Source organism: Lutra lutra, chromosome 12 (genome assembly GCF_902655055.1).
Source record: "Lutra lutra chromosome 12, mLutLut1.2, whole genome shotgun sequence".
NCBI lineage: Eukaryota > Metazoa > Chordata > Mammalia > Carnivora > Mustelidae > Lutra > Lutra lutra.
In genome coordinates, this window is record NC_062289.1 from 56,244,491 (window position 1) to 56,270,822 (window position 26,332).

General features: G+C 40.5%; 1 protein-coding gene across 7 annotated transcripts in view; it reads right to left on the reverse strand.

Annotated features, from left to right (window-relative positions):
- Window positions 1-26,332, reverse strand: part of L3MBTL4 (L3MBTL histone methyl-lysine binding protein 4) — a 465,624-nt gene that overhangs the window by 116,069 nt on the left and 323,223 nt on the right. For all 7 annotated transcript variants that reach the window (XM_047697687.1, XM_047697683.1, XM_047697681.1 and 4 more), the window contains one exon: window positions 6,280-6,453. In XM_047697687.1, coding sequence (XP_047553643.1) covers window positions 6,280-6,453 — 174 coding nt within the window. The remainder of the gene's footprint in view (window positions 1-6,279; window positions 6,454-26,332) is intronic.

The following is a 26,332-nucleotide window of genomic DNA, read 5'->3' on the forward strand; positions in this document are numbered from 1 at the left end:
TGTTACTTTGGTGGCACTTAGCCACCAAACAGTCTATGGTTTACTTCTGTTTGCTCTCCTCCCCTCCACTTCCTGATCATATACTCCATGCAGGGATGGGGCGTTGTGTTCCCTGCCATATCCTTGGCACCTGCCATACCACTCAGCCACAGTAGAAGCTCCACATGTATTTGCTGAACAAATAAATGTTGATACAATGAGTGAATCAACATGCCTTCTGCCAACTCTTCTTGCCTGAGTTCAAGACCTCATCCCACCACTTCACTAGCTTGGGCCATGTTCTTACCACCAAGTGAAAGCTTATGGAAGACAAGGATTTTTGTCTGCTTTGTTATAGCTGTATCACTAGAGTTTGGAATACAACTTTTGTAAGTATTTGTTCAAAGGATAAATGTTGAATGAATGAATGAATGAATGAATCCAATTTCAGGAAGTAGCTATAGTCAGGATCCCAATTCTGCAAGGCTAAGTGTCATTCAGGCATTCATCTACCCTAAACCAGTTCTATTCTGACCTAATCTTAATTCTAGAGGAGGAAGAGGTATGGAAGAGTGAGCAGAGCAATGACCCAGAAGTCAGAGGGCTTCGAGTGGCCATTCATGACAGTGTCAATAGGGAACTTAATTCTTTGGCTCTGGTAATCTTCTCTGTTGAAGAAGCAAGACTACATGATCCTGGGAGTCCCTTTCCACTATAAACCCCAGGATTGTCATAACCCCTAGAGATCCCTCAGAGTGTGCCTAGAGGTGTGGAGAAGGAGGGAGTTTGTCTGGATGGTGGGGGGTTTCCTGTCTAGCCACAACCTGTACAGAAGGTTTCCTGGGTGTCCAGGAAAAATCCTGACATTTGACCACTGCTCACTTGATTAAGCGGTGTAAATGCGTTTCAGATGCAGAGGAAGAATTCAGACTAAATAAAGGTTTAAATTTCTATTTTGGGGGCAAAGGTGTGTCATACATACAAAATTAGAACTGGCCTAGTTGCAAGACATTAAAATCAACAGTTTTTATAAAAATGGAAAAAGATATCAATAGTTTCTATTATGTGTCAGGCCCAGTCATACTTTCTATATATCTATATTCAAGATCTACACCTCATATATTCATCTCACAGATGAGGAAATTGAGACTTTAAGACACAAACTAATGAATACACCTGAACCAATCAACTTAGATTTACTAAGAACCTATAATGTGACCAGGAATGAGGGAAAAAACAAAATGAAAACTGGTTCATACACTATAATGAAAACTGGTTCATACACTATAGCAGCTTCCTGTTCTTTTGAGAAAATGAGGCACACATATAAAGTAAGCTCGAAGAAGGCCCACGTAGACACAGACAAACAAGCTATTGATGTGTAGTACAGACCAAAGCATAAAGGAGTGTTAAGAACATGGAACGGGATTATCTCTTATTGGATCCATATCCCCAAACCTACCAAGTCCCTGGCACAAAGCAGCTGCTCAAAACCTATTTAATTGGTTGAGTGCCTACTGAGCATCAGGCATTATACTAAGTGTCAGAAATACAGAAATGTGTATGAACGATGCGTTCTCTGACATCAAGAAGCTCATATGGGCTGGAACTGCTGTAGAAAACTTTAAGGATATAGCTGAGCCTCTGAGAAGGGAGAAGATACAGGTGGGAGTAGATAAAGTAGGAAGAATGGGAACAAAGGCACTGGCCAGGAATAAAAACAATATTGTGGGTGATTATAGGGAGTGAGTGGGACACTGAGTAGGCTTTATCTCCCCAAGCAGAGAATTTATGTGAGAAGTTGTGAGAAAAACATTGATGGATTAAGGAAAACCTATGTAATGACTTGGAAGGTTAATAGAGGAAACAACAGACTAACACTGTTTTAATTCTGAGAATGGACCCCAAAGCAGGTATTTATGGGGCCAGCTAATTTGAGTAGTGGAAATAAACTAGCTGGCTCACGGCAGCACAATTTATTATGAGAATCATTAAGGAACTATTTCACTACACGCCATTCTCTCTGATTACCATAGCTTCCTCAGTCATTTTTATTATCAGTATAGGCCTTAGGGAAGTGCATAAAATTTATAATATAGAAGGCATTAGGGGAAAGAAAAATGAGATTTACTAGGCATTTTCTTAGATTTTTTTTTTTTTTTTTTTTGAGAGAGAGAGGGAGCGTGCTTGGAGGAGGGGCAGAGGAAGAGAGAGAATCGTAAGCAGGCTTCATGCTCAGCAGCACGGAGCCTAATGGGGGCTTGATCTCATGACCCTGGGATCATAGCCTGAGCTAAAATCAAGAGTCAGATGCTTAAATGACTAAGCCACTGAGGTGTCCCTCTTAGGTTTTTCTTAATAGCAATGAGTATGAATATGACTGAATATTAACAATGGTGTTCTACAAATTATGTAAATTAGAATATGTTAAGCTGCTTTGGGGAGGCAAAAGAAGTTATTAAAGAATACTTAGGTGGCTGGGAAATGCTGGAAAAAAAATGCTCCACTCAGATCCAGGGAAGCCAGCTAACAGATAATAAGGGGGGAGGGGACAGTTGCATTTCAAAGTAATTTCGATATGATGAAACTGTTTTAATGAGTATAATTTTACTCCCACGTTGCAGAGAGAGGCCTTTAGTTTATTATAATGAAATGTGTTCAAGATAGAAGATATTGTATTATATATACTATAAATAAAAACAAATAGTTTGGGGAAATCATGGTAAGATTCTTCCCTTCCAATAGTTCCAATGTTTTCAAGAAATAAGAAATAAATGCATCACAAGATGACCCTGAAAATCACAGACACAGTAGAAAGTCATCTAGACATAAATTCAGCCAAACCCTTCAGAGTGTTAAGCTGACATTCTTTTGCTAGTCTAACGTAGTTGAAACGTGTGTAAGATTTGGAGTCAGGCCATTCTAGACCCAAATCCTAACTTTCTTACTAATTGTCTGTGCGATCCTGCCAACTCTGCCCAACCTCTCTGAACCTGCAGTGTCCACATTATAAAATCAGAATAAGAATACTTACTACACATAGGGTTGTTGTAAGGATCAAGTTAAACTAACATGATGCATGCAGACTGTTTAACACAGTGTTTTATGGCCCAAAGTATGGGTGATATTAATATTAGATAGTTATTATTACTGATACTTCTAGTGTTACTATTATTAGTTTACTGAAACAGGAATATGCCGGATTGAACCAGAACACCTATATTTGGGTCCCAAATCAGTTATTATTAAGGATATCAATTTCTTCACCTATAAATGGCAATACTATGCTGACAATAACATCTGTTTTGCCTAAATCACAAGATTATGGGAAGCTTCAAAGGTAATGTATGTGCAAACTATAAACTGTCAAATTTAAAATATCCCCTTTCCTCTAGAGTAAGTATATACCTAAATGAAAGAAACTCAAGTACAAGATCATTTGCCTGTACTTACTGCACCAGGAATGTAATACTTCTCACTCTATTAGCATAAAGGGAAAAGGATAGTCTTTCAGTAATGAGGACCTATTGTGAGACTGGGTCTTTAAGAGTTGTGTTAACATATAATATTACTTCCATGAATGTGAATCTTGTAAACATCTAGTAGTATATAATCTACTCAATTTTAAAACTTGACCTTCTATTCAGAAAATGTGAACATAATCAAGTGATTTACTAATAATAACTCCCTCTACCAAGATTAATATGGAAACAAATACACTTCTAAAAAGTAATTACAAAACTGGGATGCAATTAGGGAAAAGACAAAATTCCCTAAATTTCTGGGCAGCATCTAATTGATTTGGGAAGAATGTCAAGAATTAATTTTACATTTTGCACTTGAGTTGTCAGAAGTCTGAGATTCTAAGGTAACAAGTGTTGCTCATATAAGCAATTACAGAAGGCCTGTGGGTAGCTCAGTGATGTATTTGTGGATGGATGGATGGGAGGGGGGATGGAAACTGTAACTCTCATTTTCATTAATTTATCCCTCATTCTTATCCTTGGACATGAGCCAGGTGAGAATCATTCTCAACAGATAGAAGAAAGAGATTGAATTTAAATATCCTCCACCTATATCTACTGTCTTGTGATTTTTAAGAGCAATGATTTGGGTTAGAGCAAACTCAGCCTCAGGAAACCAAAACAAGTAAACTGTGAAGAGAATTAAAATATATTTTTTTCTGCTCATAATTAGTGTTACATATGATTCCTTGATGATTTCTTTGCTCTGTTTTTCCCCCTCCCTGGAATTCTAGACCATGAGCAGGACGTCATAGAGATGGGGGTAGAATCAAAGTGGGCACTCCAGCCAATACTGCACAAGCATTGTCATGACAGCTGGCTAAATGAAACAAAGTGGACTGGGACTGAAGCACGAGGAGGGCTTTGGTCTTGAGACTGGAAAACAAAAGAAGGCTTAAGAAGGAATTCAAGATGTGCACGGTATGACTCCCCTCCCCTCGCCCAGTTACTCACACAGCACTGGGCGTACATGAAATAGGATTCCACAGAATAGGGTCATGTGTGATTTTTCTATGTGGTAATCAACTAACGTTCTCTACTTCTTCTTTCTATCTGTGTTAATTATGCTTATCTGATCTATTTCAGTGTAAATCCCCTTCAAAATGGTAAAGCATAGAATAATGTATTGAAAAGAGTAAGTTCCAAAGAGGAGTTCAAGAGAGGAGAGGCCATATATCCGTGTTTGCTGAAAAGAAAGGCTTAGCTAGCCTCAGAGAATGTGGCGGTTTAACAGTTGTTTTTTGTTTTTTTTTTTTTTGAAGCGGTTCAAAGATCTGTTTTGTCTCTCTGACTTTTGACATTGAGGATGAATGTCTAAAATGTTTACAAAGAGACACAAGCTAAGTTTTTATTTGGGAAATAAAAAGGTAACAGAACAGAAAGAATATGAGCAAAAGGATGTACTGATCTCTATAATTCTGGGATAAATAAACACCATTCCTTGGAAATCGGTTTTTAAAAAAGGAAAGGAAAAAGTTCTCCCTCAACTAGGACACGGAAAGGATGATGGAGCTCTCAACTACTTACAGTTGTAAACAGTGTGGGTGGGAAAGAGGCAGTAAAGAACAGCTAGACCCTGTGAAGTTTCAACAAGAGAAGTGGGCGTCTAACAAATAATAAAAAATGCACGACACAGCTATGAAAATAGGCATGCGTATCTACAGGAAATAGATGGTGCAGTAAAGGAGAGGTAATCTGCACAGAGGTGTGCAGAAGCAAAATCAACTACTCAACAAGAAGGAAATGCCACCCAAGTATGCTATACCAACATTTGCTTGAAAAAACAAAACAAACAAAACCCAAACTTTGCACCAAACTCTCCCAATGAACAGGTGTCTTGTTGAGAGGGAAGCAGCAGCCTCGCTGGGACTGAAGGCATAAAGGGGCAGAAAGTTGTTCCAGTGGAAGCTCAGGCTCCCACATGATGAGAGGCACCTGCTTCTTCCTTCCACCCAGGGCTGAGTGAAAAGAGCAAGGCTCTGGAGGTTGGGGAGAAACAGCAGCCCCCCTCAAGTAACCGTTCCTTCAGAGCTCAGGGAGTCTGCAGTTTCTGAAGGGCTTGAACAGGAGTGCCTCCGCCTGCAGCAGGGTCTGAAAAACACCTGCTCCTCGCTTCTCTGACCAGCCTTTCTTGGCTCCTCCTCTGTCTGGTCTCCCACTATTTACTGAGTGTCAGATTTTTCTGTGTTTATAATTCCTGCCATAGGTTAAAACATATAAAAAATAAGGTTGCATTTGCAGCTCCCTAGAAAACAGTTAACATGTAAACGAAAATTGGAAATTGTTGCTTTAAGTTCGCATTTAAGAACTGAAGGATCACGTGTTACCAAAGAATCAACAGGGAAACTGTTCCAAGTTAGAAGAAATCGCACCTGGATTAACAAGGACAAGGCAGATATCAGGCAGGACAGGAAATCCTGGTAGGATGGAGCGGACGCCATACTCCACGTCCTAAAGAGTCCATCTCTGAAACCATCCCACAGAACAAAGATGTTCTCAAGGCAAAAGCAAATCTTAGGGAATTTTATAGATGAGATGTGCTTTCTTATTGCTCACATGTAACATGTACATCTAGAAAGACGTGAATCTAAATTTTTGAAAACAAAGACATAAAGAGTATTTTTTTAAATGAAGACCAAACCTTAGATGAATCCCATGAGCCAGTGAACAATCATTTCAAAGAAACACAAGGAACTAGGTATTATTATTAAAACTGTTGTTCTTTTACTCTTCTACATGGTTCGCTTTCCGGTTTACATTTTCAAAAGTTCCTTACCTGGGCTGACTGTTCACCATTTCATGTTTTCCATTGAAGTTCAAGCCGCAGAGGTTCTTTGGTTTCGAATGCGAAGAGTCGGGTTCCAAATTTGCCTGTGTTTGTTCTCTCAGACGATCATGAAGAGTTGCCTCCTTTTTCAGGTTCATGTCTGAATACGGGCAGCCAAAAGCACTGGTTTGTATAAAAACAAGCGTACAGTTGTCAGTTTATAGCAATTGACCGGGAATCCACCATCACGGGGACAGACTGACATCCAAATTTTAAGAACTGGAGGGAGGCCTTCTTCTTCCACTGAGGACACCCTTATAAGCTTCCTTTCATACTGCCCTTCAAAGAACTCTCAAGTTCCAGATCACAGACACTGGTTCTAGAGAATGAAAGGTATAGTCATCTGCTATAGACATATAGTTTTTACCATTTTGGAAACCTAAACATCTAAGAATAATGTAATAATGTGCTTCTGGGAGAGCAATGGCAATGTTATATAAACACTTGATTCAAAGTTTGTACTTCTGATATGTATGCCCTGATTTGATTAGCCACATCACCAGATAGTATGGGCCATGAAAAATATTCACCATTATCAGAGAATATTATGCTTTTCTTTCTCAACGTTCATGTATCTAGAAATACTGTATCTGTATTTCTGCTTAATTCTCCTGAAACCTGCTAGAAAGTGTTGTGTTTGAACGTGAAGGAACACCTGAGATGAAAGGGAGAGACCATAGCAAAGGCTGAATCCTCCATCTTGGATGTTTTTTGGAGCCTAACTGGCAATGAGCTACTGGGACACATGATCTGATTCTTTCCACAGACTGGTAGTCTCCGTCGGATTTCCGTGCCTGCAGCCCTCTCTCCAAAGCAGCCCCAAACCTCTGCTGTTGCTTAGGAGTGAGGGAACCACTCTCAGGGAAAGCCCAGGGGTGACGGGTCAGCTGCAGGCAACCCCGGGGAAAAGTGTTTCATTCTCAAGCTTCTGTTTCTCTCCAGTTACGTAGGAAAATCAGATTCAATTTCAAGGGGTGCTGGAACCATGACAAATCTCGCACACGCACACACACACCCCAACATGGTAGTTGTTACTATTATCATAGTGTTATCATCCTCTCCATCTAGGGAAGCACAGAGTCAAATGCATTGATATCTAGGCAGTCTGGTCTTTTTGAGGAATTTGCTTTCAATTTACTGTACATTTGCTGACATATGATGCATAATAAATTCTTTTTGGATGCATGAACATTTTCTTTTTTTTTTTTATTTTAATGGCATGATAAAATCAGGGACCAATGCAGTTCTTCCCTTATTTTATTTTATTTTTTTAAGATTTTATTTATCTGACAGAGATAGATCACAAGTAGGCAGAGCAGCAGGCAGAGGTGAGGGTGGAGAGCAGGCTCCCCACTGAGCAGAGAGCCCAATGCGGGGCTTGATCCCAGGTCCCTGAGATCATGACCTGAACCAAGGGTGGAGGCTTCACCCACTGAGCCACCCAAGTGCCCCCTTCCTTTATTTTCAAGTAGATGGAGTTTGCCAAGGACAGCCCATATACAATCTAACCCCAGAAGGTCTTTAGTATCAACCTATATCTAGAATTGATCTTCTGGTGACATCAGCCTGCCCAATAAGACAGAGTGAATCTGAGCGGGCAGTAGGGAGAATAAGTAGCCTTTGCTACACACAAGAGAGTCCTCTCTATATGCATGTTCTGTAATCTGTAATACTTGGTGCTGATTTATTGGTTTATTCAGTTACTGATTCAATAATCCATTAGCTGAGCATCTGCTACATCATAAGAGTTTTAGAGAAAATAAACCCAGTGAAGAAGTTAACATATATTTATAAATATAATTTATAATAATAAAACCAAAAAAGCTACCACTACTGAGTATGTACTAGAAGACCACTAAAAATCAAGATTTAACATATATTATTTCTACATTTATTACTAACTACTCAAAGATGATATTGATAGATTTATTGTGTGGGTAAGAAAACAGTCACACACAGGATAAGCCACCTTCCCAAAGTTGCTTGGCACTTTCTTGTGAAGCCTCAAAATAGATCACTTAGTAATTAGCACCATGTGAGGTTGTTCACATCACCGAAAGAAGAAACAGGAGAGAAGTGTGGTATAATTCTTGTGCAAAGAGAAGCCGAGGCAGGTACAGGGGAGAGCAGCACCCTGTTCGCTGTGACTAATGGCTAGAGTATGCCCACAGCCACTACAGTCCTGTGTGAAAAGCTAAGATGGGATAAAGAACTGTTTCCAGTAACAGCCCAGAGGCAGTGAACTGTTTAAGCTGCAGTGTACGAGATCTAAGGGAAATTCTAGAAAGAACTCTCTGCAGATAAAAGTTGAAAGCATGAGGCTATCGTAAGAGAAACTGGGAAGTGTTTATTTCAAGCACAAGTAAGTTTTCATTAAGATACTATGATTCAGAAGCTCTGCTATCCATCTAATATATATTCTCAAATTGAGACTTTTTTTTTAAATATTTTATTTATTTATTTGACAGAGAGATCACAAGCAGGCAGAGAGGCAGGCAGAGAGAGAGGAGGAAGCAGGCTCCCTGCTGAGCAGAGAGCCCAATGTGGGGCTCGATCCCAGGACTCCGAGATCATGACCTGAGCCGAAGGCAGCGGCTTAACCCACTGAGCCACCCAGGCGCCCCTCAAATTGAGACTTTTAAATGACGTATTACGGTCATGAATTTTCTTAATTTCGTATCATCCCCCAACCTGATTCGTGCTGCACGGCAATGATGCTCTGTCCCCCAGCCTTATTCGTCCAGCAGTGTAGACAGCTGTCACAGACGTTCTTGTTCGGGACTTGCTTCAGTGGAGACAAATGTGGGTTCCCTCAAACTTCACTCATCAGTCAGTCCCTCTAGTCATTTTGTCCCTTGTCTGTTGTTTCCTAATTCCATTCCAGCCCCTCTGTCTCCAGCGGTGAGGAATGGAACACCGGGAGTGTCACCAGGATGCCACACCTCCTGATTCCACCAGGCAAGCCTGGTGACACCCCACCTCCAGGCTACACGGATCGGAAGGAAGTGTGAAGTGCAAAAGAACATATTAAACAACAATACCAGGTGTGGCCTGCTTTGGTGAAGAATTCGAAAGATAATGATGATGGGACACGGAAGTACAAGAGAAGAGGGGATGTTAACATCTCAGCTAGAGTAGTCTGCGCCCTTTCCAACCTGCCACTGTGCCATGAACACATTTCCATACTGCGACACCGTGCTTACTTGTGCTCTTTGGATCCAGAGAACACTGTTGTGTGAACGATACAGGATCTCTGACTTTGGCCTGCCTTTCTGCAAATGCAGAACCTTACTCATGTGCTTGTGCATGTGTGTACACGTTAAAAACCTACTGAGTTGGGGCACCTGGGTGGCTCAGTGGGTTAAAGCCTTTGCCTTCGTCTCAGGTCATGATCCTAGGATCCTGGGATCGAGCCCCGCATCAGGCTCTCTGCTCAGTGGGGAGCCTGCTTCCTCCTTTCTCTCTCTGCCTGCCTCTCTGCCTACTTGTAGTCTGTCAAATAAATAAATAAAAATCTTAAAAAAAGGGGGCGCCTCAGTGGCTCAGCGGGTTAAGCCTCTGCCTTCAGCTCAGGTCATGATCTCAGGGTCCTGGGATTGAGCCCCACTTCAGGCTCTCTGCTCAGCAGGGAGCCTGCTTCCTCCTTGGGACGCCTGGGTGGCTCAGTTGGTTAAGCAGCTGCCTTCAGCTCAGGTCATGATCCCAGCGTCCTGGGATCAAGTCCCACATCGGGCTCCTTGTTCTGTGGGGAGCCTGCTTCTCCCTCTGCCTCTGCCTGCCACTCTGTCTGCCTGTGCTCGCTCTCTCTCTCTCTCTTTGACAAATAAATAAATAAAATCTTTAAAAAAAAAAAATCTTAAAAAAAAAAAACCCACTGAGTTGGTTGTCCTGGGTGAGTGTGATAAAACTTTTTATTTTATTTTTTTAAAAAATCTTTCTTTTTTGGAAAGATTGTATTTATTTAATTGAGAGGGAGACTGAGAGATAGCAGGAGCAGGGGTTTCAGCAGAGGTAGAGGGAGAAGCAGACTCCCCACTGAGCAGGAAGCCCAATGTGAGACTTGTTTCCAGGACCTTGGGATCAAGACCCATGACAAAGATTTTTTTTTTTTTAAGATTTATTTTATTTATTTGACAGACAGAGATCACAAGTCGGCGAGAGGCAGGCAGAGAGAGAGGAGGAAGCAGGCTCCTCACAGAGGAGAGAGCCTGATGTGGGGCTCGATCCCAGGACTCCAGGATCATGACCCGAGCCGAGGGCAGCAGCTTAATCCACTGAGCCACCCAGGCGCCCCCCCCCCCCCATGGCAAAGATTTTTAAAACTTATTGTGGTTTAGCTAAATATTGAGGAGGAAAGGAGGTTCTGAAGATAAAGTCTCTTTAGAAAACTGTTGACATAAGCTGAAATTTCTACAGCCTAATGCTCTGTTGGTCAAGGCAAAATGTCAGCTTCTGACTGATGGGAGAGTAGTACATTCAAATTTGAGCTTATTAGGACCACCATAGAAGGTGTAGAAACTGCGGGCTGAGGGGGAAGCCCTGAGTAGCAGTGTTGTGTGGAAGACACGGCTTCTTTGAATGAGCGGACTATTTTCCTGGCCCTCCTTAGTGAAGGGGGTGTTTACTATGTGCAGGAAAAGGAGGAAGAGAGAGCAGAAACTAGTCAGTTGACCCATATGAAAGTGTAGTTTTTCTTTCTTTTTTTTTTTTAAGATTTTATTTATTTATTTGACAGACAGAGATCACAAGTAGGCAGAGAGGCAGACAGAGAGAGAGAGAGGGAAGCAGGCTTCCCGCTGAGCAGAGAGCCCGATGTGAGGCTCGATCCCAGACCCTGGGATCATGACCTGAGCTGAAGGCAGAGGCTTTAACCCACTGAGCCACCCAGGCGCTCCAAAAGTGTAGTTTCTAAAAGACAAAGACAGTCGACTATCTGAATTTCATATGGTTTGACCAAATAATTGGTAAAGAATGTCAGCTCCAAGCTCACCAATAGCACCAAGGCATATGAACAGAGGGTAAACACTAAGCAAAGTAAAAAGTACCAGATAGTTGCAGACAAGTTTTAAAAGAGATCTTCTAAAAGATCTAAAATCGTGGTCCTCACAGTCCTCTTCATAAATAGAAACATAAAAATTATGACAATTAAAAAATACTAGTTTTATGACACCTGGGTGGCTTAGTCAGTTGAGCGTCTGCCTTTGGCTCAGGTCATGATCCCAGGGTCCTGGGGTTGAGCCCTGCATCTGGCTCCCTGCTCAGCGGGAAGCCTGCTTCTCCCTCTGCCTGCTGCTCCCTCTACTTGTTCTCTCTCTCTCTCTAACAAATAAATAAATAAAATCTTTAAAAATAAAATAAAATAAAATAAAATAAAATAACTAGTTTTGCTTTTCAGATTATTTAAGCATAATATTAATATCTGAGGATAAACAGAAAAGTAAATTAAATTTTATCAGTATACATGTTTTTTTTTTTAGGAAAACATCCTGTACTCCTTTTAAGAGAAGCATTCCTGACTGCCTTCGAGCTGCAGTGGTGGAGGGCTGGACGCAGCAGAGCCTGGCACCTGAGGCTGAATCGCTGCTTTGTGTGTCCAGCCCAGGATGGCCCTCAGCCTTTGAATTTTCCTTCCTTTTGTGCACAGGTTGGTGAGTTTCCCCACATTCCCAGGACCAGTCCTGATCCGAGGCCAAATATAATTTGCTAAACCTTGTTGTTCATTGCAGGGTTCAAAGGTCCCCACCGGAAGCAGTGCCCAGTGCTGTCAGCAGTGCTCATGCTCTGTTCATGAGTCTAGGCAGTCTCGTGGGCTCCGGATCTCCTAAAAAGGCACATGCCTCTGTCCTTGCTCTTAAATGCCTCACCTGCTGCCACAGCTAGAATTCAGGGGCCCTGCTGGGAAAGAAGCCCTATGTTCCCGTTTTCTTCTTGATTCCTTCCCAGGACGGGATTTCTGCATCTCAATCCCAACCCAGAAGCGAGGCTGCACTTTGCAAATACCACCCGGCCAGTCCTTCACGTGCTCCTCACCCTGAGTTATTCTCTATTACCGAGCTTCACTCTCTAACTGGGTTCCTCCCTACCTGCGTCATGGATTCTCCCATCTGGCCCTGATTCTGAGTCTAGATGATGACTACTGATCACCAAACCCCCTGGACTCCGGTTCTGCTTGTTCTACTAGATCATCATCTTGTATCAACCGTGTGTTCATCTTCTCATACCCAAGCTGCAGATTTGGCTCTTGCTTCTCTGACTACCCTGTTCTGCTGAAAATAATGGGCCATGCTCCACCAGATCCTAGGCGTTGGCCAGTTTGGGCCCTAAGGTTATAACTGAGTTGTCTCGAATTACATAATGGTAGCTTCCCAACCAGAGTCCCACTGCGCCCTCAGGGCAGCCAGGAGGGGTCAGAGTCCGAGGTCAGTCCTTCCAGCCTCAAACAGCCTCCTCCAAGCTCTAAATTCCTTCTTGTTCCCAAGTACTGATTATCATTTTCTCTCTGTGGCATGACATGAAAATGTTGGGAAGCATGACAAATTTCAGCAAAATAGCAAAAATGAAATAGCCCCCTCAGTGCTGTACGCCCAGACATAAATAAACACCAACAACACAGAGGTCAGCAGTATTTCAGGAAGAGTGTCAAATCACTGACAACCTTTCTCCCAATCCTGAAAAGTGAAGTTGCCAGAAACAGACAGTAGCTCCCAGGGGGATCCCTTCTCTAGGAATAAGCCCTCAGCTAGGCCAAAATTAGAGACTAACCTACCCCTTGACAAGGCCTATTGTGTTTTAGATTTTAGTCTCAATTATCTTATAAGTCAACTATATTCTCAATTTCCTACCATGACCTAGAAAAGATGACATGGAAGAATCATATCTGAACAGAGAGACTAGATTCTAAGTCTCTTCATCTATCTTCAAAAGACAAAGAATTTCTTGTGGGACTGGGCGGAGGCCTCCTATTTGGAAGCATTCATGGAAGAGATGGTCTGAGGGGTCTGCCTCCCCAGAACAACAGGCAGCGGGGAGGCTCTCAATGGCCGTCACCATCAGATCCTATGAGAGGCCTCAAAGGAGGCGCAGAGCAAGGGGGGGGGGGTCAGCGAGGAAATGGGAAGAAGCTAGAAAAATAAATGCTTCCTGTCTTGCGATTCAGCCTTGGGCCCTGAGGTGACAAGAGCCATCCTGGGACAAGTGCCTGGCATCACACGGGTCATGTAGGAAGAGCAGAACCCCCCCGCCCTGCCCCTCACTGTTTCCCAGTCCACTCAGTACGGTTTGTTCTCACTGTCATTTGACTTTATGAAAATAAGATACTCCTGAGGTGCCTGGGTGGCTCAGTGGGTTAAGCCTCTGCCTTCAGTCCCCGTCATGATCTCAGGGTCCTGGGACAAAGCCCCACATCAGACTCCCTGCTCGGCAGGGAAACTGATTCCCCCTCTCTCTCTGCCTGCCTCTCTGCCTACTTGTGATCTCTGTCTGTCAAATAAATAAAATTTAAAAATATTAAAAAAAAAAGAAAAGAAGCTACTCCTTTTCAATCTTTAATACGTAGGTAGTCTAAACTTGCACAGCATAAGAATGAAATGAACATCTTTTATTCTCTCTCTTTTTTAAAAGATTTTATTTATTCATTTGACAGAGAGAGATATGATGTCGAAATAAGCTAAGTAATTTCTCAAGGCCAGAAAAAAAAGGAACAAGTACAAGTGATACATGTTAGAATATAGACCAGGAAGAAAGAAAAAACATTGTCTAATATCAACTGAGGAGGTAACACAATTTCTATTATATTGTTCTCCAACACAGAGACAGGCAAAAACCAACTGGTATAGATATGAGATCTAAGGTCTTGAAGCTAATTTTCTTCAAATTCAGGTGGTTTTAAAATGAAGTTGCCCCACTAAAATACAATACAATACAATACAATATAATACAATACAATACAGTAAAATAAAATCAATTTGCCCAGGATAACTTATGGGTAAATTTTCTCTGATTCTGACTAGTTTTTTGCCCAGAAAATTGATGATACCATCACTTAATTATTATTAAAAGTATTAGCAAATTGAATGCACATAGTAAGCAAAAAGTATAAATATTTAAAACAAAAGTTTTGTAAGTAGAGTTAAAAGAAATTGACAACTACAGAACTCAGAGTTCAAAAGGTTGGATAAAATAAATTTTGTTCTAAAAACACATTTCTGCGGGGTAATGCAGCCTCTGAAGTCAGGCTAGATATTATGAACTTGCTAAAATGGGCAGTTAGTAAGTTGAAAGAGAATTACTACACCCATGGAGCACTGTAATCGGTTTAGTTGAGTGCTGAGAAGCACAGGTTTAAGAATCAGAGGAAACTGATTTAAACTTTTCAGCGTCAGAACCTCGGCAAGCTATTCAATCTCTCTCTTTTTTTTTATTCACCTATATATTTTTTAAATTTTTTATAAACATATATTTTTATCCCCAGGGGTACAGGTCTGTGAATTGCCAGGTTTACACACTTCACAGCAGTCACCATAGCACATACCCTCCCCAATGTCCATAACCCCACACCCCCTCCCCCAACCCATCAGTTTGTTTTGTGAGATTAAGAGTCACTTATGGTTTGTCTCCCTCCCAATCCCATCTTGTTTCATTTACTCTTCTCCTACCCCCTTAATCCTCCATGTTGTATCTCCTCTCCCTCATAGCAGGGAGGTCATATGATAGTTGTCTTTCTCCGATTGACTTATTTTGCTAAGCATGATACCCTCCAGTGCCATCCACGTCATCGCAAATGGCAAGATTTCATTTCTTTTGATGGCTGCATAGTATTCCATTGTGTATATATACCACATCTTCTTTATCCATTCGTCTGTTCATGGACATCTAGGTTCTTCCCATAGTTTGGCTATTGTAGACATTGCTGCTATAACCATTCGGGTGCACGTGCCCCTTCGGATCACTACGTTTGTATCTTTAGGGTAAATACCCAGCAGTGCAATTGCTGGGTCATAGGGTAGTTCTATTTTCAACATTTTGAGGAACCTCCATGCTGTTTTCCAGAGTGGTTGCACCAGCTTGCATTCCCACCAACAGTGTAGGAGGGTTCCCCTTTCTCCGCATCCTCGCCAGCATCTGTCATTTCCTGACTTGTTCATTTTAGCCATTCTGACTGGTATGAAGTGATATCTCATTGTGGTTTTGATTTGTATTTCCCTGATGCCGAGTGATACGGAGCACTTTTTCATGTGTCTGTTGGCCATCTGGATGTCTTCTTTGCACAAATGTCTGTTCATGTCTTCTGCCCATTTCTTGATTGGATTATTCATTGGGTGTTGAGTTTGCTAAGTTCTTTATAGATTTTGGACACTAGCCCTTTGTCTGATGTCGTTTGCAAATATCTTCTCCCATTCTGTCAGTTGTCTTTTGGTTTTGTTAACTGTTTCCTTTGCTGTGCAAAAGCTTTTGATCTTGATAAAATCCCAATAGTTCATTTTTGCCCTTGCTTCCCTTGCCTTTGGCGAAGTTCCTAGGAAGATGTTGCTGCGGCCGAGGTCGAAGAGGTTGCTGCCTGTGTTCTCCTCAAGGATTTTGATGGATTCCTTTCTCACATTGAGGTCCTTCATCCATTTTGAGTCTATTTTCGTGTGTGGTGTAAGGAAATGATCCAATTTCATTTTTCTGCATGTGGCTGTCCAATTTTCCCAACACCATTTGTTGAAGAGGCTGTCTTTTTTCCATTGGACATTCTTTCCTGCTTTGTCGAAGATTAGTTGATCATAGAGTTGAGGGTCTATTTCTGGGCTCTCTATTCTGTTCCACTGATCTATGTGTCTGTTTTTGTGCCAGTACCATGCTGTCTTGATGAGGACAGCTTTGTAATAGAGCTTGAAGTCTGGAATTGTGATGCCACCGACTTTGGCTTTCTTTTTCAATATTCCTTTGGCTATTCGAGGTCTTTTCTGGTTCCATATAAATTTTAGGATTCTTTGTTCCATTTCTTTGAAAAAAATGGATGGTACTTGGATAGGAATTGCAGTAAATGTGTAGATTGCTTTAGGTAGCATAGACATTTTCACAATATTTATTCTTCCAACCCAGGAGCATGGAACATTTTTCCATTTCTTTGTGTCTTCCTCAATTTCTTTCATGAGCACTTTACAGTTTTTTGTGTATAGACGCTTAGCCTCTTTGGTTAGGTTTATTCCTAGGTGGGACGCCTGGGTGGCTCAGTTGGTTAAGCAGCTGCCTTCGGCTCAGGTCATGATCCCAGCGTCCTGGGATCGAGTCCCACATCGGGCTCCTTGATCATCAGGGAGCCTGCTTCTCCCTCTGCATCTGCCTGCCATTCTGTCTGCCTATGCTCGCTCTCTCTCCCTCTCTCTCTCTGACAAATAAATAAATAAAATCTTTTAAAAAAAAATAAGGTTTATTCCTAGGTATCTTATAGTTTTGGGTGCAATTGTAAATGGGATTAACTCCTTAATTTCTCTTTCTCCTGTCTTGTTGTTGGTGTAGAGAAATGCAACTGATTTCTGTGCATTGATTTTATATCCTGACACTACTGAATTCCTGTACAAGTTCTAGCAGTTTTGGAGTGGAGTCTTTTGGGTTTTCCACATATAGTATCATATCATCTGCAAAGAGGGATAGTTTGACTTCTTGCCGATTTGGATGCCTTTAATTTCCTTTTGTTGTCTGATTGCTGAGGCTAGGACTTCTAGTACTATGGTGAATAGCAGTGGTGATAATGGACATCCCTGCCATGTTCCTGACCTTAGCGGAAAAGCTTTCAGTTTTTCTCCATTGAGAATGATATTTGCGGTGGGTTTTTCATAGATGGCTTTGATAATATTGAGGTATGTGCCGTCTATCCCTACACTTTGAAGAGTTTTGATCAGGAAGGGATGCTGTACTTTGTCAAATGCTTTTTCAGCATCTATGGAGAATATCATATGGTTCTTGTTCTTTCTCTTATTGATGTGTTGTATCACATTGATTGATTTGCGGATGTTGAACCAAACTTGCAGCCCTGGAATAAAATCCACTTGGTCATGGTGAATAATCCTTTTAATGTACTGTTGAATCCTATTGGCTAGTATTTTGGTGAGAATTTTCGCATCTGTGTTCACCAAGGATATTGGTCTGTAGTTCTCTTTTTTGATGGGATCCTTGTCTGGTTTTGGGATCAAGGTGATGCTGGCCTCATAAAATGAGTTTGGAAGTTTTCCTTCCATTTCTATTTTTTTGAGCAGTTTCAGGAGAATAGGAATTAGTTCTTCTTTAAATGTTTGGTAGAATTCCCCCGGGAAGCCATCTGGCCCTGGGCTTTTGTTTGGAGATTTTTTTTTTTAAAGATTTTATTTATTTAGCAAGCAGAGAGAGAGGAGGAAGCAGGCTCCCCGCTGAGCGGAAAGCCCGATGCGGGGCTCGAACCCAGGACCTGGGATCATGACCCGAGCTGAAGGCAGCGGCTTAACCCACTGAGCCACCCAGGCGCCCCTGTTTGGAGATTTTTGATGACTGTTTCAATCTCCTTACTGTATGGGTCTGTTCAGGCTTTCTCTTTCTTCCTGGTTCAGTTGTGGTAGTTTATGTCTCTAGGAATGCATCCATTTCTTCCAGATTGTCAAATTTGTTGGCGTAGAGTTGCTCATAGTATGTTCTTATAATTGTCTGTATTTCTTTGGTGTTCGTTGTGATCTCTCCTCTTTCATTCATGATTTTATTTATTTGGGTCCTTTCTCTTTTCTTTTTGATAAGTCTGGCCAGGGGTTTATCAATATTATTAATTCTTTCAAAGAACCACCTTCTAGTTTCATTGATTTGTTCTATTGTTTTTTTGGTTTCTATTTCATTGATTTCTGCTCTGATCTTTATGATTTCTCTTCTCCTGCTGGGTTTAGGGTTTCTTTCTTGTTCTTTCTCCAGCTCCTTTAGGTGTAGGGTTAGGTTGTGTACTTGAGACCTTTCTTATTTCTTGAGAAAGGCTTGTACCACTATATATTTTCCTCTCAGGACTGCCTTTGTTGTGTCCCACAGATTTTGAACCGTTGTGTTTTCATTATCATTTGTTTCCATGAATTTTTTCAGTTCTTCTTTAATTTCCTGGTTGACCCATTCATTCTTTAGAAGGATGCTGTTTAGTCTCCATGTATTTGGGTTCTTTCCAAATTTCCTCTTGTGATTGAGTTCTAGCTTCAGAGCATTGTGGTCTGAAAATATGCAGGGAATGATCCCAATCTTTTGATACCGGTTGAGACCTGATTTAGGACCGAGGATGTGACCTATTCTGGAGAATGTTCCATGTGCACTAGAGAAGAATGTGTATTCTGTTGCTTTGGGATGAAATGTTCTGAATATATCTGTGATGTCCATCTGGTCCAGTGTGTCATTTAAGGCCTTTATTTCCTTGTTGATCTTTTGCTTGGATGATTTGTCCATTTCAGTGAGGGGAGTGTTAAAGGCCCCTACTATTATTGTATTATTGTCGATGTGTTTCTTTGATTTTGTTATTAATTGGTTTATATAGTTGGCTGCTCCCACATTAGGGGCATAGATATTTAAAATTGTTAGATCTTCTTGTTGGACAGATCTTTGAGTATGATATAGTGTCCTTCCTCATCTCTTTTTATAGTCTTTGGCTTAAAATCTAATTGTCTGATATAAGGATTGCCACTCCTGCTTTCTTCTGATGTCCATTAGCATGGTAAATTCTTTTCCACCCCCTCACTTTAAATCTGGAGGTGTCTTCGGGTTTAAGATGAGTTTCTTGTAGGCAACATATAGATGGGTTTTGTTTTTTTATCCATTCTGATACCCTGTGTCTTTTGATTGGGGCATATTGCCTATTAACATTCAGGGTAACTATTGAGAGATATGAATTTAGTGCCATTGTATTGCCTGTAAGGTGACTGTTATTGTATATTGTCTCTGTTCCTTTCTGATCTACTACTTTTAAGGGTCTCTCTTTGCTTAGAGGACCCCTTTCAATATTTCCTGTAGAGCTGGTTTGGTATTTGCAAATTCTTTCAGTTTTTGTTTGTCCTGGAAGCTTTTAATCTCTCCTTCTATTTTCAACGATAGCCTAGCTGGATATAGTATTCTTGGCTGCATGTTTTTCTCGTTTAGTGCTCTGAATATATCATGCCAGCTCTTTCTGGCCTGCCAGGTCTCTGTGGATAAGTCTGCTGCCAATCTAATATTTTTACCATTGTATGTTACAGACTTCTTTTCCCAGGCTGCTTTCAGGATTTTCTCTTTGTCACAAAGACTTGTAAATTTTACTATTAGGTGATGGGGTGTGGACCTATTCTTATTGATTTTGAGGGGGGTTCTCTGAACTTCCTGGATTTTGATGCTTGTTCCCTTTGCCATATTGGGGAAATTCTCTCCAATAATTCTCTCCAATATACCTTCTGCTCCCCTCTCTGTTTCCTCTTCTTCTGGAATCCCAATTATTCTAATGTTGTTTCGTCTTATGGTGTCACTTCTCTCGAATTCTCCCCTCATGGTCCAGTAGCTGTTTGTCCCTCTTTTGCTCAGCTTCTTTATTCTCTGTCATTTGGTCTTCTATATTGCTAATTCTTTCTTCTGCCTCATTTATCCTAGCCGTCAGAGCCTCCATTTTTGTTTGCACCTCATTAATAGCTTTTTTGATTTCAACTTGGTTAGATTTTAGTTCTTTTATTTCTCCAGAAAGGGTTTTTATATCTCCCGAGAGGGTTTCTCTAATATCTTCCATGCCTTTTTCAAGTCTGGCTAGAACCTTGAGAATCGTCATTCTGAACTCTAGATCTGACATATTACCAATGTCTGTATTGATTAGGTCCCTAGCCTTTGGTACTGCCTCTTGTTCTTTTTTTTTTTTTGGTGAATTTTTCCACCTTGTCATTTTGTCCAGATAAGAGTATATGAAGGAGCAACTAAAATACTAAAAGGGTGGCAACAACCCCAGGAAAATATGCTTTAACCAAATCAGAAGAGATCCCAAATCGTGAGGGGGGAGAAAGGGGATAAAAAGAGGTTCCGAAAGAAAAAAAAAAAAAAAGAAAGAAAAAAAAAGAAACAATTAAAAAAAGAAAGCGAATAAAGAAAAATATAAAAAAGAAATATATATATATATATATATATATATTAGATAAACTAGTTAAAAAACATTAAAAAAGAAAAGGGTAAAAGTTTAAAAAAAGTTGGTAGAAGAAGAGCAAAAAAATTGAAAAAGAGAAAAAATTAAATTAACTGCAAGGCTAAAGAATCATGGGGAGAAAGCCATGAGTTCTGTGCTTTGCTTTCTCCTCCTCTGGAATTCCGCTGCACTCCTTGGTAGGTGAACTTGGTCCTGGCTGGGTTTCTCATTGATCTTCTGTGGGAGGGGCCTGTTGTAGTGATTCTCAAGTGTCTTTGCCCCAGGCGGGATTGCACCGCCTTTACCAGGGGCCAGGCTGAGTAATCCGCTCGGGTTTGCTTTCGGGAGCTTTTGTTCCCTGAGCGCTTTCCGTAGAGTTCCGGAAGATGGGAATGAAGATGGCGGCCTCCCAGTCTCTGGCCCGGAGGAGCCGAGTGCCCGGGGCCCCACTCCTCAGTGCGCCCTCAGAGAACAGCGCCCAATGTCTCCCGTCACCCTGGCCTCTGGCCACGCTCTGAGCTCACCAAGCCTGCGACCGGTTCAAGGTAATCCCGACCTGAGAGCTCACTCCTTGGCTCTGTCTCTGTAGCCGGCTTCCCCATTCTAATACCTGTAAGCTCTGCGACACTCAGACACCCCCGATCCTTCTGTGACCCTGCGGGACCTGAGGCCATGCTGACCCCGCCTGGGCTTCACCCCGGTTAAGCCTCTGGAGCGATGTCCCTCAGCGGAACAGACTTTTAAAAGTCCTGATTTTGTGCTCCGTTGCTCCTCCACTTGCCGGGAGCCGGCCCCTCCCCCTGCGGTCTATCTTCCCGTCGCTTTGGATTCACTTCTCCGCCAGTCCTACCTTCCAGAAAGTGGTTGATTTTCTGTTTCTAGAGTTGCTGTTCTTCTTCTCTTCGATCTCCCATTGGATTTTTAGGTGTTTGGAATCTTTAGATAAGCTATCTAGCTGATCTCCTGCTATCTGAAGTAGTCTCAGCCTGCTACTTCTCCACCATCTTGACTCCTCCTCAATCTCTTTTCTTTCATTTCTTCATCTATAAAATGGTGACGACACCTTTCTTAACAGGGATTTTTGCAAAAACCAAATGAGACAAATCAAGTGAGCTCCTGGTATCATGACTAACCCAAATTTAATGCTCATGAATTTTTAATTTTAAAAGGTCTATTCTGATGGAAAATATAATACTAATGATCCAATTTATATTTTCAGTTCTATAATTTTTATTTGGTTCTTCATTGCTTAGAGCAACTTATTGAGGTATGATTGACACATAAAAAGCTATACATATTTCAAGTAAACAACACGAGCCATTTGGGATAAGTATACATCTGTGAAACCATCACCACCAACAGGGCCATAAATATATACATCACCTCCCAAACTCCTCCTGCCACATTTAGTATGTGTTTATTTTTCAGTGGTAGGAACATTTAATGTAATATCTACTCTGTTAGAAAATGTTAAGTGTACATAACAGTATTGGCTATAGGCACTGTGCTTTATATAGTAGATCTGTAGGATTGATCTTGCATAACTGAAACTTTGTACCTTTTAACCTCTCACCTCTCCATTCCCCCCCCCACCATCCTACAGCATCCACCATTCTACTCTCTGCTTTTATGAGGCTATTTCAGATTCCACATAAAAGTGGTATCACACCGGGGCGCCTGGGTGGCTCAGTGGGTTAAGCCGCTGCCTTCGGCTCAGGTCATGATCTCAGGGTCCTGGGATCGAGTCCCGCATCGGGCTCTCTGCTCAGCAGGAAGCCTGCTTCCCTCTCTCTCTCTCTGCCTGCCTCTCCGTCTACTTGTGATCTCTCTCTGTCAAATAAATAAAATCTTTAAAAAAAAAAAAAAAAGTGGTATCACACCGTATTGGTCTGGCTTATTTCACTTGGTATAATGACCTCCAGGTCCATTCATGTTGTAAATGGCAGACTAATTTTCTGTTGTATGTACATATCACATTTTTTCAATCCATTCCTCCACTGATGGACACTCGGATTGTTTCTAAATCCTAGCTATTGGGGCGCCTGGGTGGCTCAGTGGGTTAAAGCCTCTGCCTTCGGCTCGGGTCATGATCTCGGGGTCCTGGGATCGAGCCCCGCATCGGGCTCTCTGCTCAGTGGGGAGCCTGCTTCCTCCTCTCTCTCTCTCTCTGCCTGCCTCTCTGCCTACTTGTGATCTCTCTCTGTCAAATAAATAAATAAAATCTTTAAAAAAAAAAAAAAAGAATCTAAATCCTAGCTATTGCAAATAATGCTGTAATGAACAAGGGAGTGCAGGTATCTCTGATTCTGATTTCAGATCCTTTGGATAGACATCCGATTCTGATTTCAATTCCTTTGGATGCACACCTGAAGGGAGATTGCGGGGTAATATGGTAGTATTATTTTTAATTTTTTGAGGAAATTCCATACCATTTTCTATTGGGGCTGCACCATTTCACATTTGTACAACAATGTACAAGGATTCCCACTTCTCATCAATAATTGTTATTTAATTTTTATTATAGTTGTCCTTACTGACGTGAGGTGATACGTCATTGCGGTTTTAATCTGCATGTCTCTGATGATGAGTGATGTAGAGCAATTTTCATGCACCTGTTGACCTTCTCTGAGTCCTCTTTGGAGAAATGTCTATTCAGGTCCTTTATTTTTAAATTGGGTTATTTTTATGTGTGTGTGTGATTAAGTTGTATGAATTCCTTACACATTTTGGATATCAATCCTTATCAGATATGTATGGTTTGCAAATACTTTCTCCTATGAAAGCTGTGTTTTTGTTCGTTTGTGGTTCCTTTGCTGTGCAGAAGCTGTGTGATTTGATGTAATCCCATTTGCTTATTTTTGCTTCTTTTGCTTGTGTTGTTAGTATCACATCCAAAAGATCATTGCCAAGATAAATGTCAAAGAACTTTTTACCTGTGTTTTCTTCTAGGAGTTTTAAAGTTTCAAACCTTACTTTTAAGTTTCTAATTCATTTTGAGTTGATTTTTGTGTATGGTGTAAGAGTTCAGTTTCATTCTGCATGTAGATATCCAATTTTCCTAATGCCATGTTTTGAAGAGACTATCCTTTCTCCATTATGTAATCTTGGCACCCCTGTCAAAGATCAGCTGACCATATATATGTCGGTTTATCTCTGGGCTCTATTCTGTTCCATTACTCTGTGTCTGCTTTTATCCCAGTGGCATACTGTCTTGATTACTGTGTTTTAATAATATTATAGTATAATCTGAAGTCAGGAAGAGTGTACTGTGCACGGCTTTGTTATTCTTGCTCAGGAGTGTTTTGGCTACTCAGAGTATTTTTAGTTCCATATGAAATTTAGGATTGTTTTTTCTATTCCTTTGAAAAATGATATTAGAATTTTGATAGGGATTGCACTGAATTTGTAAATAGCTCAGAGCACTATGGATATTCTAGCAAATTAATTCTTCTAATCCATGAACATGGGATATCTTTCCATTTATTTATATCTTATTTAATTTCTTTAATCAGTGTTTTATCATTTTCATTGTATATATCTTCCACCTCATTGGTTAAATTTATCCCTAAGTACCTTATCCTTTTTGATGCTGCTGTGAGGTTTTCTTAATTCCTTTTTCAGATAGTTCATTGTTAGTATATAGAAACAGTTTTTTTCAGTGTAGTTTTTAGGTTTTCCATAGGTAAGATCATGTCTACTGCAAAAAGAGATAATTTTACTTCTTCATTTCTGATTTTTTAAAAAGATTTATTTGACAGAAATCGCAAGTAGGCAGAGAGGCAGGCAGAGAGAGAGAAGGGGAAGCAGGCTCTCTGCTGAGCGGCAAGCTCAATGCAGGGCTGGGTCCCAGAACCCTGGGACCATGACCCGAGCCAAAGGCAGAGGCTTTACCCCACTGAGCCACCCAGGTGCCCCTCTTCATTTATGATTTAGATAACTTTTAATTTTTTTCTTGCCTAATTATCTGGGCAGGCCTTATAGGACTCTGTTGAACGCAAGTAGCAAGAGTGGGCTTCCTTGTCTTGTTCTCATCTTAGAAGAAAATCTTTCAGCTTTTCACCATGACTGTACCTGTGGAATCGTCACATATGATCTTTATTATGCTGAGCTACATTCCTTCTATACCTAATTTGTTGAAAGTTTTTATAACAAAAGTGTGCTGAATTATGTCTAATGCTTTTTCTGGATGTTATGATCATATGATTTTTATTCTTCATTCTGTTAATGTGCTTCACATTTGTTGATTTGCATTTGTTGAAACATCTATGCATCCCAGAGATAGATCCCACCCAATCATGGTATATGATCATGTTAATGTGCTGTTGAATTTGGTTTGCTAGTATTTTGTTGAGGATTTTTGCATTTATATTCATTAGAGATACTAGCTTATAAATTTCTTATAGTGTCCTTGTCTGGTTTTGGTATTAGGGAATTGCTGGCCTCATAAAATGAGTTAGCAAGTACTCTCTCCTTTTCACTTTTTTGGAAGAATTTGAGAAAGATTGGAATTAATTCTTCTTTAAATGTTTAGTAGTATTCACCAGAAAGTCATCTGATCCAGGGCTTTCCTTGGTTCTGGGATTTTTAATTACTCGTTCAATCTCCTTACTCATTATTGGTCTGTTCAGTTTTTCTATTTCCTCATGATTCACATTTGCAAGGTTGTATATTTCTAGGACTTTATCTTCTAGGTTAGCCAATTAGTTGTGATGTAATTGTTCATATTAGTCTTTCATGATCCTTCATATTTCCATGGTTGTAGTTGTAATGTCTTATCTCTCTTTTCTAATTTTAGTCTTCGTTTTTCTTAATCTAGCTAAGGTATGTTAATTTTTAAAAATCTTTACAAGAAGATAATTTAGTTCCATTGATCTTTTTGTTGTATTTCTAATCTCTATGTCGTATTTCTACTCTAATCTTTATTACTTTCTTCTTTTGCTAATTTTGGTCTTATTTTGTTCTTTTCTTTCCCCTACTTCCTTGAGTTATAATGTTAGGATTATTTATTTTGAGATTCTTCTTTTTCTTCCATGTAGGTACTAATCAATACAAACTTTCCTCTTAGAACTACATTTGCTGCATATCATAAATTTGATATATTGTGTTTCATTTTCATTTGTTTCAAGTTTTTTTAAAAAAAATTCCTTTTTGATTTCTTTGAATTACTGGTTGTTCAAGAGTGTGTTGACATTCACATAGTTCTGAATTTTCCTCCTGTTACAGATTTCTAAGTTTCATACTATCATGTTTGGATACCTTATATAATTTCAATCTTAATTAGTTTGTTGACTTGTTTTCTTATGTAACATATGATCTATCCTGAAGAATGTTCAAAATGTGCTTGAAAAGAAAGTATATTCTGTTGCTTTTGGACAGAATGTTCTGTATGTGTCTGTTAGGTCCATTTGGTCTATAGTACTGTTCAAATTCACTGTTTCCTTATTGGTTCTTGTCTGGATGATCTATCTGTTGCTGAAAGTGAAGTACTAAAGTCTCCTACTATTTTATTGCTACCTATTCTCCCTTTACTTATTTAATGTTTGCTGTATATATTTGGGTTCTCCACTGCTGGCTACATATTTATAACTGTTACATCCTCTTGATAAATTGAGTCCTTTCTCATTATGTAATGACTTTGTCTCTTACAACAATTTTTTAGAAGATTTTATTCATTCATTCATTCATTCACTCACTCATTTGACAGAGAGAAAGAGAGAAAGAGAGCACAAGTGGGGGGGAGGGGATCTTAGGGAGAAGCAGACTCCCCACTGAGCAAAAAGCCCGATGTGGGGCTCAATCCCAGGACCCTGGGATCATGACCTGAGAGGAAGGCAGATGCTTAACTGACTGAGCCACCTGGTTGCCCCTAAAGCTTTTATTTTTTTTTAA